Source organism: Nicrophorus vespilloides, unplaced genomic scaffold (assembly GCF_001412225.1).
Source record: "Nicrophorus vespilloides isolate i.1.1-1 unplaced genomic scaffold, Nicve_v1.0, whole genome shotgun sequence".
Classification (NCBI taxonomy): domain Eukaryota; kingdom Metazoa; phylum Arthropoda; class Insecta; order Coleoptera; family Silphidae; genus Nicrophorus; species Nicrophorus vespilloides.
Window position 1 is genome coordinate 437,099 of NW_017100093.1, and position 10,767 is coordinate 447,865.

A 10,767-nucleotide genomic window follows, 5' to 3' on the forward strand; every position below is an offset into this window, starting at 1 on the left:
ATATTCATGTTATTAATTTTAAATTAAATAAAAAAAACTGCTACCAAAGAAATAACAATGTACTTAAATAATTAATTAATAAAGAGTAATATATAATTTATATACTATGTTGTTCTTAGTCTCAAGTACCGAAGTTCTCTACGTTCACCAGTTTTTTTGTGAAGTCGAAGAGCTTTTTCTGCAATTCTTTATCTAGGGCCTTTTCGATTTGCGGCTTCACCGTGCAATTGCTTATGTAAGTGGCTCCTTTTCCCTCGAGATCGGACGAAAGGCAAGCGTGAACTATACTTTGTGCTCCTCGTTTGGGGCTCTGAAATATAAACGAATATTAAGTAAATCAAATCATTACCGCTCTGTTAATTACTTTGAAAATGTAGGGAAGAATCCACCAGAAGAACGTTTTCACGTATGTTCCATCGAATAAGTCTGTATTAACAATGCCTGGATGCACACTATGCACTTGAACATAGTTTCCTTTCTCTTTTAGCGTTTCATTGAGGTAATTGGTAAAAAGAACTTGTGCTAATTTCGACTGTGAATACGCTTCAAAAGGAATGAACATGTTCCTGCAAAGACATCAAATTAGTCTCAGTAGATTTCACTGAATTACTGCAATTACTTTTTGTTGATATCCTCGAAATCGATATCACCTGTGAGGTAGGCGCAGGAAACGACGTTAACTACTCTAGCATTTTCACCGTCCCTTCCGGCTTTTTTCACCAAACCTAAGAGCAAGTGAGTCAGAAGAAAGTGACCTAAATAGTTGGTAGCGAATTGAGATTCGTATCCTTCCTCGCTTTCAGCATATGGTACATACATAATACCAGCTACAAAAAAAGTTTTTATTAACGACACAATGATACACATTGTTGCACATACCATTATTCACCAAGCAATCAATTTGAGTGTAAACGGAGGTAATTTTATCAGCGAAATTTCGAACACTCTTCAAAGAGCTAATATCCAGCTGGAATATTTTCAATTCGCCCAATTTAACATCCTCTCTTATTTCCTTTAACACCTTTTCGCCGCTTTCCACACTTCTGCAACCTAGAAAGATAAGTAAATGTTTTCTAATGCTACATAGAACTACGTAATTTGTTATTAATTATTATAAATTGATTGATATGATTATTAAATTTCTATTTACTGATGAAAATTATGGAAAAATAATAATTATATGATCAAATAAAAAGTAAATTTATCCATAAATCATGTATGCAAATGCGTAATAAATAATTTAATTATATTATTTTGATGACAAAAAATATTCTCGATGAATTTCATATAAAATGGAAAACACAATTCGCGAAACTTAATATTATTCATCAATTTCGCAACGTTACACAACGAAAGAGCAAAAGAAAAAGTTGTGTCGAAATTATTTTTTGCGATGAGAGTGAAATTTTTCTCAAAATAATGCGTGATGGTTGTGCAATCAATTCACGTGGATTATTGTTTTAGTCAGGTGACTGACATTTAATTAAGTCCATTAGATTAATTAGTATATTATTTTTACCCATGACTACGTGCATATCGCACTGCATTAACATCTTTATGACTTCTGTTCCGATGCCCCTCGTTCCACCTGTGATCAATACGACCTTCCCAGATTTCTTCTCCAATTCTGAAACATAAAAAATAAATAATTCTAATATCTCATATCAATATCTTATTGATAATATATTAAGTCACATTTACATAATCGCTACACTTACATCATTCTTCTATCATATATAATTTAAATAAATAAGCAACAGATTTTTAATAATACATAAATTTAAAAAAAATATACTAATGGTCTTTATGGACTGCAGCCTACGACCCTTTCCAATTACAGGGCCCCCAAATTATATTAGGCTTATTGATTTCTAGAATTTTTAGGCAGCACACATCCCTTCCTCCGCGTCATTATTAACTTGTACACGAAGAAATATTTGTATCAGAATTCTTCCCTGTCATCATTTACTTATTGGTAATTATAGGACAATCTAAAACCCCTCGCAGGTCCTCCCAATCAGTTTTAGAACCTCTTCAGTTAAAGGTTCGCCCCTGGCAATGGTAACATAACAAAATCTATTTTATATTGATATTTAAAAAAAATAGACTTAGCAATGAACGGAATACAAGAAATGACTTGAATCTATGACAATATTACGAGTGAAACTAGATAAGTGAGATATTGGACATGTCGTATTAAGTTATTAGTTCCATCTTTTCAAACATTTTGCTAATAAAAACTGGAAGCCAACTATGGTGGTAATCATTATTTTGCGGATGTTAAATTAAAATTAATGTTACCACTTAGTATAATGTGGAACGGTTTTGCAATTCTAAGTGAAATTCACGGAAGCGCTTTGGATGAGAATGTTCTTGTAAAAGGTTAAACCGGAAAACATGCAGTGTATTGACTGTTTTCCTAAATAGAGTTTTTTGTTAAGAAGATATTTGTTTTTTTGAAAATAAAAAAATTAAAATATAGCTTTAATATGATTCTTTCTATTTTAGATTTTTACTTTTACTCGATGAAAACAAATTATTTAATTCAAGGTTAGTGAAATTAGTTTCAATTTATAAACATTTTTAAAAACAAGTTGATTATCGTCTATATATTTGTATTTTATAAATTCAATTAACAAGTTGAAGATCCTACACCGTTAATTAATTATAATTTATAAAAAGATTTACAACCATGTAATATATACGTTTGTAAATAACAAACACGAGTTACATATGTACATTGGAAAGTGAATGATCTTAAGATTTTTTTTATACCAAATTCATTTTACAGCACATTTCTCACAGAAATCAAATAAATATGTTCTTCTTTTGTACTTTATTTTTTATCAAGATATTTTAATTGTAATAGTATTACATTCTACTATTCCAAATCAACAATGAATTAAAAATCTATTCCTGGTATTTGTATTAAAATATGATAAAGCAGCGAAGATGCTCTACAAACAATTACTAATATCGTTGACCTTCACATGCTATGAGATCAATATAACCACTCATATCATTTAAAACCTGTATATTCCTTTATATATTTATTAACCTTGTTTACTATCTGAAATATCTGGTGAACATTGCATATTTTTTATAATCATCCGCATTCATGACTATTGAATTTTAAATTATTATATATTACTAAGTTTTTCTTTAAACATCAAATTACGAATTTTATAAAAAAATATATTATGAAACTTAAGCAACTTTTTCTTGTACGAAAGAAATCTAGTAAAACAACTTTTTTCTTGATTAATACATATTAAAATCAGGGTTTCAACATCTTAGGACTGTAATTATAATTATCAAATTTATTATCAATTACTTCAGCAAAAATGTTAATTGTTTTTAAATATACTGCATTGTGTAATACTACTTTAATTGATATATTACGACAATTAAACATTGTCGTGAATCGTTGCATAAGTGTATTGTTAAAGTATTGTAAATACGTATTGTGCATTGCAATTAGTTTTGGCGCAACGTATTTGCAATGAGCAATATCTTAGCAAGCAGTCTATTTTTAAGGATTGCCAATGAATGTAACTTAAAAACATTTCAATTCGAGTAGAGACACTAAATGGTAAATAGATTGCCGAAATGCGTATTTGGTTACCTAAAAATAAGCAGGTAGATGGATCCACAAAAAAAGAAACTCACTTGTTTTATTTCGGCCGCGCATAATGAAATCCTCGAAAATCGATCGAGATCCTATGTAATTGTAGATCATTTCAAATTTGGCTTCGGCGAAGATATGCTTGATGGGCTTCTCCGATCTTACCACCGCAATGGTGGTGCCAATCACGATGACGATGAGGCCGATGAGGAAAATCATGGTTGCGTGGAACACCTCGTGAAGAAGCGACCCGGACAGGAACTCGCAGCACCCTGATGGACTTTCTACGGTGAAGAACCGGCCCACCGTATGCTGGCACACGCTTTCTAAAACTACACTTGCAATGGTGACGGTAGTAGTGGTATCTCGAGCTACACTCTTCGATTACTGTTTAATACTATAGTGATGTTTCGTCGTACTTAAGATAATAGGCATAAAAAGGCCTTTTATTTTGGGTTAACAACAGATAAATCTTTTGTTTGTGCGTCCAATTAGTGCACTTACGCAAATTCGATCTACGATAATTCTACGTGGGTCAAGAAACTAACTCTGATCTCGACATAGATACATGCAACACTAGCATTCCGTGAAGCGTACGTTGCTTATAATTAAAGAATAATTCCGTATCTTGAGGATCACTTCAGAATTATAATTATAACATAACGGTAAATGCCACCACCACGCTGCAATCAAGCACGCTACCTTAATGTAATTATCGAAATCTTTGGTAGCATGTTTGGTAGCGACGAGTGAAATTCAGCAAACGAAATTATCATTCTTAAATAATTGCATGCATTGGTAATTCTCGTGCGTGTTGCTAACAAATGTAACTGAGATTTTTTTTTCCATATTCAGAGAGATCATTAACGAACAGTTTCTGCTGGACTGTATGCCTGCACGTAAGTGTATTTTCATTAGCAAATAAATCTTGTGAAAGAGCTGTTAAAAAGGTCAGTTTTTAGATGTTGGTGTTAATAAACAATTTCGCAGTGTATAACGAAAGTAATCGAAAGTTAATATTCTGCTTGTGCAACAACGATTGAATATACAATATCAAGTAAATCACATATATTCAGATTATTAATTTGTTACTAAGTATAAACAGAATTGGCAAAAAAATAAATCATGTATCCAATCTTGATTATAAAATATACTATAAATGTTCAAATCTTATTGGTATATTGATTCATCAAATTTGACATACTGAATTTATTAAATTTTTAAAAATGTATACAAAAATCAGTGGAATAAAACATTATTCTAATTGTCAAGTTTAATCACATATTATTATTGCTTCTAAAATTGAAAAAGCTTTTGCTTATTAAATCGTAATTATTACCTGATGTTAATTATTTTAAAAAGTCAAATACAGTGAAACCTCGCTTAACGAGTTTAATCCGTTCCAAAATTTCCGAAGTTTTACTCGTATAGTGAAACATATTAAAAAATACAAATAATATGTGTACACAAGTATTATATATGCTGTAGCAGGCGCGCAATCCGGGACTTCTCTTCTCATCGTCACTCGTTATGCGAAACGTCGCTCGTTAAACGAGTCATTTTTCTTACAATTCATTTTGCTCGTTATGCAAAATACTCGTTAAGCGAGGTTCAACTGTACTTCATACTGTCGGTGGTAGAACAGTTTAACTCACATGATATTTACACGAAAAGAATATTGACTGTCAATTATAAATATTTTCTAAGAACAATATATATGCAAATTTACATTACATCATATAGTACTAAAATAGACTTTGTAAGTTCGACACATTATTACTATTTACTGTATGTAATTGTTAACATAACATTTCCATCTAGCTACATACATTTATATACAATTTATGCTTATGCTTAAAATGACCATTAAAACTTAGCAAAAACAACATACTCAAGTTGTATTAAATATGTATTTGCACATTTAAGACAACTTGAGTAAAAATCATATAATTGAATTAGCATTATTGATTCGTTTATTCCTATAAAACATATAGTTATAAATTGACCAAAGTATAACTAAGAAATTATTCTTAACTATAAAAAAAACGTGCATAAATTATTTGAATGTATTATTGTTTTAGAAGTATGTACATTAGAACGATCAAGTTATTTTAAATGAAAAGCCAAAGGTTGAATCATTAGTTGACAAGTAAACAATTTCTCGTAATTTCCTTTTTTTTATAGATATTCCATAATTATAGCTGAATCTGTGTTATGCGCATAGTTTTCAATTTATACTTCTAATTTAAATTTTGCATTAATCATCATGTATTTAGTAAATAGTAGTAATTTAAAAGTTTGTTAAATGCAATTATTGATACCAATACCAATTTTGAAGAGTAAAAAGTCTTAAAACATAAGGTTCCTAACAAATAAAGTTTAAAGCATAAGTTCGAACAATAAATATAATTTTGATAATGTTTTATTTCATCATAATAATTTGAACTAAATTCACAATAAAAATATTTTTTTCTGTTTAGGCCGATAAGCCCAAATTAGAGTCAATATAAATAAAAATATTTTGTTAATAATTGTTGTTTGAAGTTCAACTAAATGAGAAATAAAACGAAACACGTTCCAGATTTGTTTACTTCGCCAGGTGTTAACAAGTTAGAAAACAACAATAATAGAAAACAAGTTTCTTAACCTTATATCTAGCTTTAAGAAAGAATTTCTTAATGTGTGCTATGCGTATCTCAATTGGTACTCAAAAGGTTTCATTTAATTTTCTATTTTTGTACTTCATGATTAGTTTCTTTTATACATTCATTCAACGCAATAATATTTTACTATAAAATAACGTTGTTTAAATTCAAGAAATAAAATGTAAATAATAAATTGTTTAAAGACGACTAGTTTTGGAAATACTGACCCATTTTGTTATTGTCACATTGAAATAGAGATGTAAGTATGGAAATATTTCTCATAGTATAATGATCATTTTGAGGTAATTGAATAATAATAATAGTTTACTCGTAAAAAAAATCAATATTCGTTGGTCTAAATCAGAGGTTCCCAACGAGGATCATGTAGACCCCTTGTGGTCGATGGTATTTTGGAAAGAGTATATTAGGGTCGATAAAAAACGTTTTTAAATACTATTAATTTTAGTAATAGTTTTAAAATCTCTAAATATAATATTGATATGTAGTTTTGCGCAATTATGAAAAATAATGATGAATCTACAATAATTTGCATACGAAAGTTTGTTATTAATTTATCGCAACATTGCATTAATATATTCTGAAAGCATCTTATTGAAAAGAATACTTACCCCTAGTAAAACAGGGGCAATTAATACTTTAAATGAAAGTGTTATTACAAATTGATAGAATATATGCTTTTCTATATACAATGCAAAACAATATTCTATTGTTTTAAATATTAAATTGATCCAAGTCACATGAACCAATTATTTAGGAAGTGAACAAAAAAAAAAGAAAAATTAAATTACTTTAATTATTGTTACACAATTTCCTAATCCTTGAATAAACTAGGTATGTAAATATGAGATTACATTTAGTGTACTTGAAATTTAAGTAAAATAAAATCTTAACAATTTAAAATAATTAATATAATCAGACATATGCATCAACAGATGTCATTTTATAACAATAAGAATGGTAGTAGAGTTATAAACATGTAAGCAACATAAAATGTATAATAATTAAGAAGCAATTAAAAAGTAAGGAGTGTTCTATATTTACATTGCATGTTAAATCCTTATTTTTCTAATGAAAAAGTAATCACGCTTCGCCTAACCTCATCTTATTTTGTAAACATTTCTCGCAATATGCTGGTGCCATCTATTGGTTTTTACCAAGTATTATAGAACGCCATCTGCGTTGGTTCATGTGATCTTTCATTGGATCTCATTCACTTTTGATGAGTGACAAAATTATGACGTTAGCTGAGTGACCAACATCAAATTAAAACTTCGTTTCCAGTTTGAAGCTGCTGTTGTCGTCGTGCAGATACGGTCATCGAGAGTTCAAAGCTCGTAGCATTTTTTGAAACGTATTGAAATCATCGCTAAAGGTAATGTGTTGAATATAATCGCCATTTCTAGGTTAATTAAAATCAATTTTTTTTGTTACAGGTATATTTCATTGAAACTCTTCAATATGAGTGACTCAAATAATACCAATAATGACACCCCTGCAGCACCCAGAGGTCTGAACATTGAGGCACTTAAGGCCCATGTAATTGCACACAAAATAGATGTGTGCCTTTGGACTATACGAATTTTAACCATCTTATTTACCATTGGATACTTTGTACCTCTTATTGGGTAAACGAATTTTACATAATCATGTTTTCACTTTTAAAAAATATTACAAAAACCTGTTTTTGTAATATTTTTTTATATTTAAACTATCATTTATTTAAATCAGAAAAAAAAACCTGTTTTGATCATGTAATTGGCGTGACATTATTTATTTGCATCATGTAGGTCATAGATGAATTTCTATACTTTACTCATGTTTTTTTTTTTCTGTTTGTAGAACCTCACAAAATGCTTATTATAAAGCACTTATTGCAAATGCAGCTACAAGTGCATTGAGATTGCATCAAAGGATGGGAGGATTCTCACTTTCCAGGGAACTGATTGCTAGGTTATTGACGGAAGATAGTTGCCACTATCTGCTGTATTCATTGATCTTCTTATATGTTACTCCTGTGACTTGTATCCTTAAAAACACAATGTCGTCAATATGAATACTATTATAATATGTATTATTATTCCTTAATAATCATTTACAGGGGTTTTGATACCAATTGTACTGTTTGCAGTGCTTCATGCTTCCAGTTATGCTCTCACTCTTCTGGATGTAAGTTAATGTAATGACTATAATTGATCAAGTAAATATTGTATTGTATTCCAGGCACTAGGACAAAACTGCTGGTGGGGAGCCAGGTTATTAATCTCTTTGGTGGAGTTCCAATCTCGTAACATTTTGAGGGCGGCTTCGTTAGCTGAGATTATCATGATGCCGTACACCGTCATTCTTATATTCATGTAAGCACAATCATAAACTTCTGAGTATTACTATTTTTAATGAATACATTTTTAGGGGAAGAGCTGGTTTGTTGACTCCTTTCATCTACTATCATTTCCTGATGCAGCGTTACGTCTCTCGTCGTAATCCATACACGAGGAATATGTTCCGCGAGTTAAGAGATCTTGTCGAGCACATCGGTCGTCACCGTTCGACTCCAGCCTTCGTAACAAAAATCCTGAACCACGGTATCACGTTCGTATGCAAATTGGCGCCACAGCCACAACCGCAACAATAAATTCCATCGATGTTTGTTCTACACACACTCACAGTTATTTACGTTCTAATCGCACTTTTGCAAAAGGCCCAAAAGAAAAATGCAAGGCATCTATTGTTTTTTTATCACCAATCAAGAAGACTGACGGCCATTGAAAATTAATTTTCATTTGTGAAAGTGTTGATTTATTATTATTTTCTTCACATTAATGACTAGTGTTATTGTTCTTTATTTCCTGAACAGAGTATCATTTTTTTTTCTGGTGTTGTGTTGTATGATGGTTTTTTGAATTATAAGATTTTATAAAATAAATATTTAAACAAAAATCTGAAAATAAATCACCTATAACTACAATTTTTATTCATGCCTTCATTACAATTTCAAATTGACGATTAACGTTATATTAAATATGTATAATTAATTAAAAGAAAAACGGAAGTAAACTCGTTGAATCGTGCATTTTAATGATGCCTATTTTCATTACAAGAAAATGAAAACATTTAATACAAGTTGCATGAATCGGCACATTTATATTTGTATTTTGCATTTTGATATATTTAATTTATCAACATTTAAAGATTTCCATAAATTAATTCCATTAAATTAATAACAAGACGTTATATATTATTTATTGATATTGAAATAAAAACAAACTTGTTATGGGTAATTAATGCGTCGAATGCAAAGTACGCAATTTAATTTTGTAATTCATGTGTTTATTTTTGAAATCAGTTCCAACGTGTTTGTTTAATAATAAAATATGACCAAATATATTTATATAACAGTAAGTAAAAGGTTGCATATAAGAATTATAATAGATTAATATTGGATAATTAGTAAACAAATAAATTAATTATACAACAATAAGCTGAAGTTAATATTGCATTTTCACAGTAGCCGGTATAATAGTTTCTTTTTTCTCCCACTTTGTATATCGTATTAGTTACTTTAGTAAATAATATCCGTTGTAATATATACCGATTTTTCAAAGAATACATTCTTTAATATGAACAGTACAAATTATATAATATTTTTTCCTTTAATCCCTACACTTTAAAGAAGTGTCTTGACTCACACCTTGTTATGCACATTGCTTGTATATACTTAAAAAATATTTTTATAAATACAAATTTATGTTACGACTAAATTTGCTTTGTATGACCATAAATAATTTTATATATTATTAAGGTAACTAACCCTACACATTTGGAAAGTTTTGTACCACATTATCATGATTCCTTTATTCCTTTTAACAACAGTACAGGTAGCCGTCGTTTTAGGCTGCATTTTGCGATAAATGCATATAGTAGCCATCGATCGGTGGCAATCGCAAGCCCGACAACCGAAATACCGCCAATCAAATTCCCGACGTTCGAAATCCCGACTATATCAAAATTCCGACAGTATCAAAATCCCGACTATATCGAAAATGTCTACAATAACATTTTTAAATTATTCCGGAGCATAGTGACTTAAATTGTTATTAATAATAAATAATAACAATTATTATGAATAATTCAACAAAATCAAATAAATTAATAATAATTTATTGTTATTAATAATAAAAGTGTAACACAAGGTGATTACGCTCCGAAATAATTTAAGTGTTATTCTAAAATTTTTCGATAGTCAGGATTTTGACACAGTCGGGATTATGGTTGTCGAGATTCTGATACAGTCGGGATTATGGTTGTCGAGATTTCGATACAGTCGGGATTTCAATAGACGGTTTTGCGATATAGACCCGCCATCGATACGTCTATTATTGATTAGGTTTACACCAGTGGTTCCCAAACTCTAGGCCGCTTCGTCCTGAGACAGACCAATGTTTAGACTTGATATATTAATTGCGCCGGAAACTGAAA

At 29.9% G+C, this 10,767-nt stretch overlaps 2 protein-coding genes across 2 annotated transcripts; one reads left to right on the forward strand and one right to left on the reverse strand.

The window, feature by feature from the left end:
- Positions 1-62: 62 nt before the first annotated feature.
- Positions 63-7,430, reverse strand: LOC108567662 (retinol dehydrogenase 12). Its single transcript, XM_017928265.1, has 7 exons — positions 7,333-7,430; positions 3,670-3,957; positions 1,520-1,627; positions 880-1,050; positions 620-827; positions 365-566; positions 63-310 (listed from the first exon to the last, which is right to left on the reverse strand). Exons 1-7 carry the CDS (start codon positions 7,337-7,339, stop codon positions 122-124), a joined length of 1,173 nt encoding a protein of 390 aa, XP_017783754.1. The 5' UTR covers positions 7,340-7,430; the 3' UTR covers positions 63-121.
- Positions 7,431-7,485: 55 nt separating this feature from the next.
- LOC108567663 (Krueppel homolog 2) lies at positions 7,486-9,192 on the forward strand. The gene is made up of 6 exons (XM_017928267.1): positions 7,486-7,663; positions 7,725-7,916; positions 8,131-8,312; positions 8,390-8,457; positions 8,512-8,645; positions 8,701-9,192. The coding sequence occupies exons 2-6, from the start codon at positions 7,750-7,752 to the stop codon at positions 8,921-8,923; spliced, it is 774 nt and encodes a 257-aa protein (XP_017783756.1). The 5' UTR covers positions 7,486-7,663; positions 7,725-7,749; the 3' UTR covers positions 8,924-9,192.
- Positions 9,193-10,767: the final 1,575 nt, after the last annotated feature.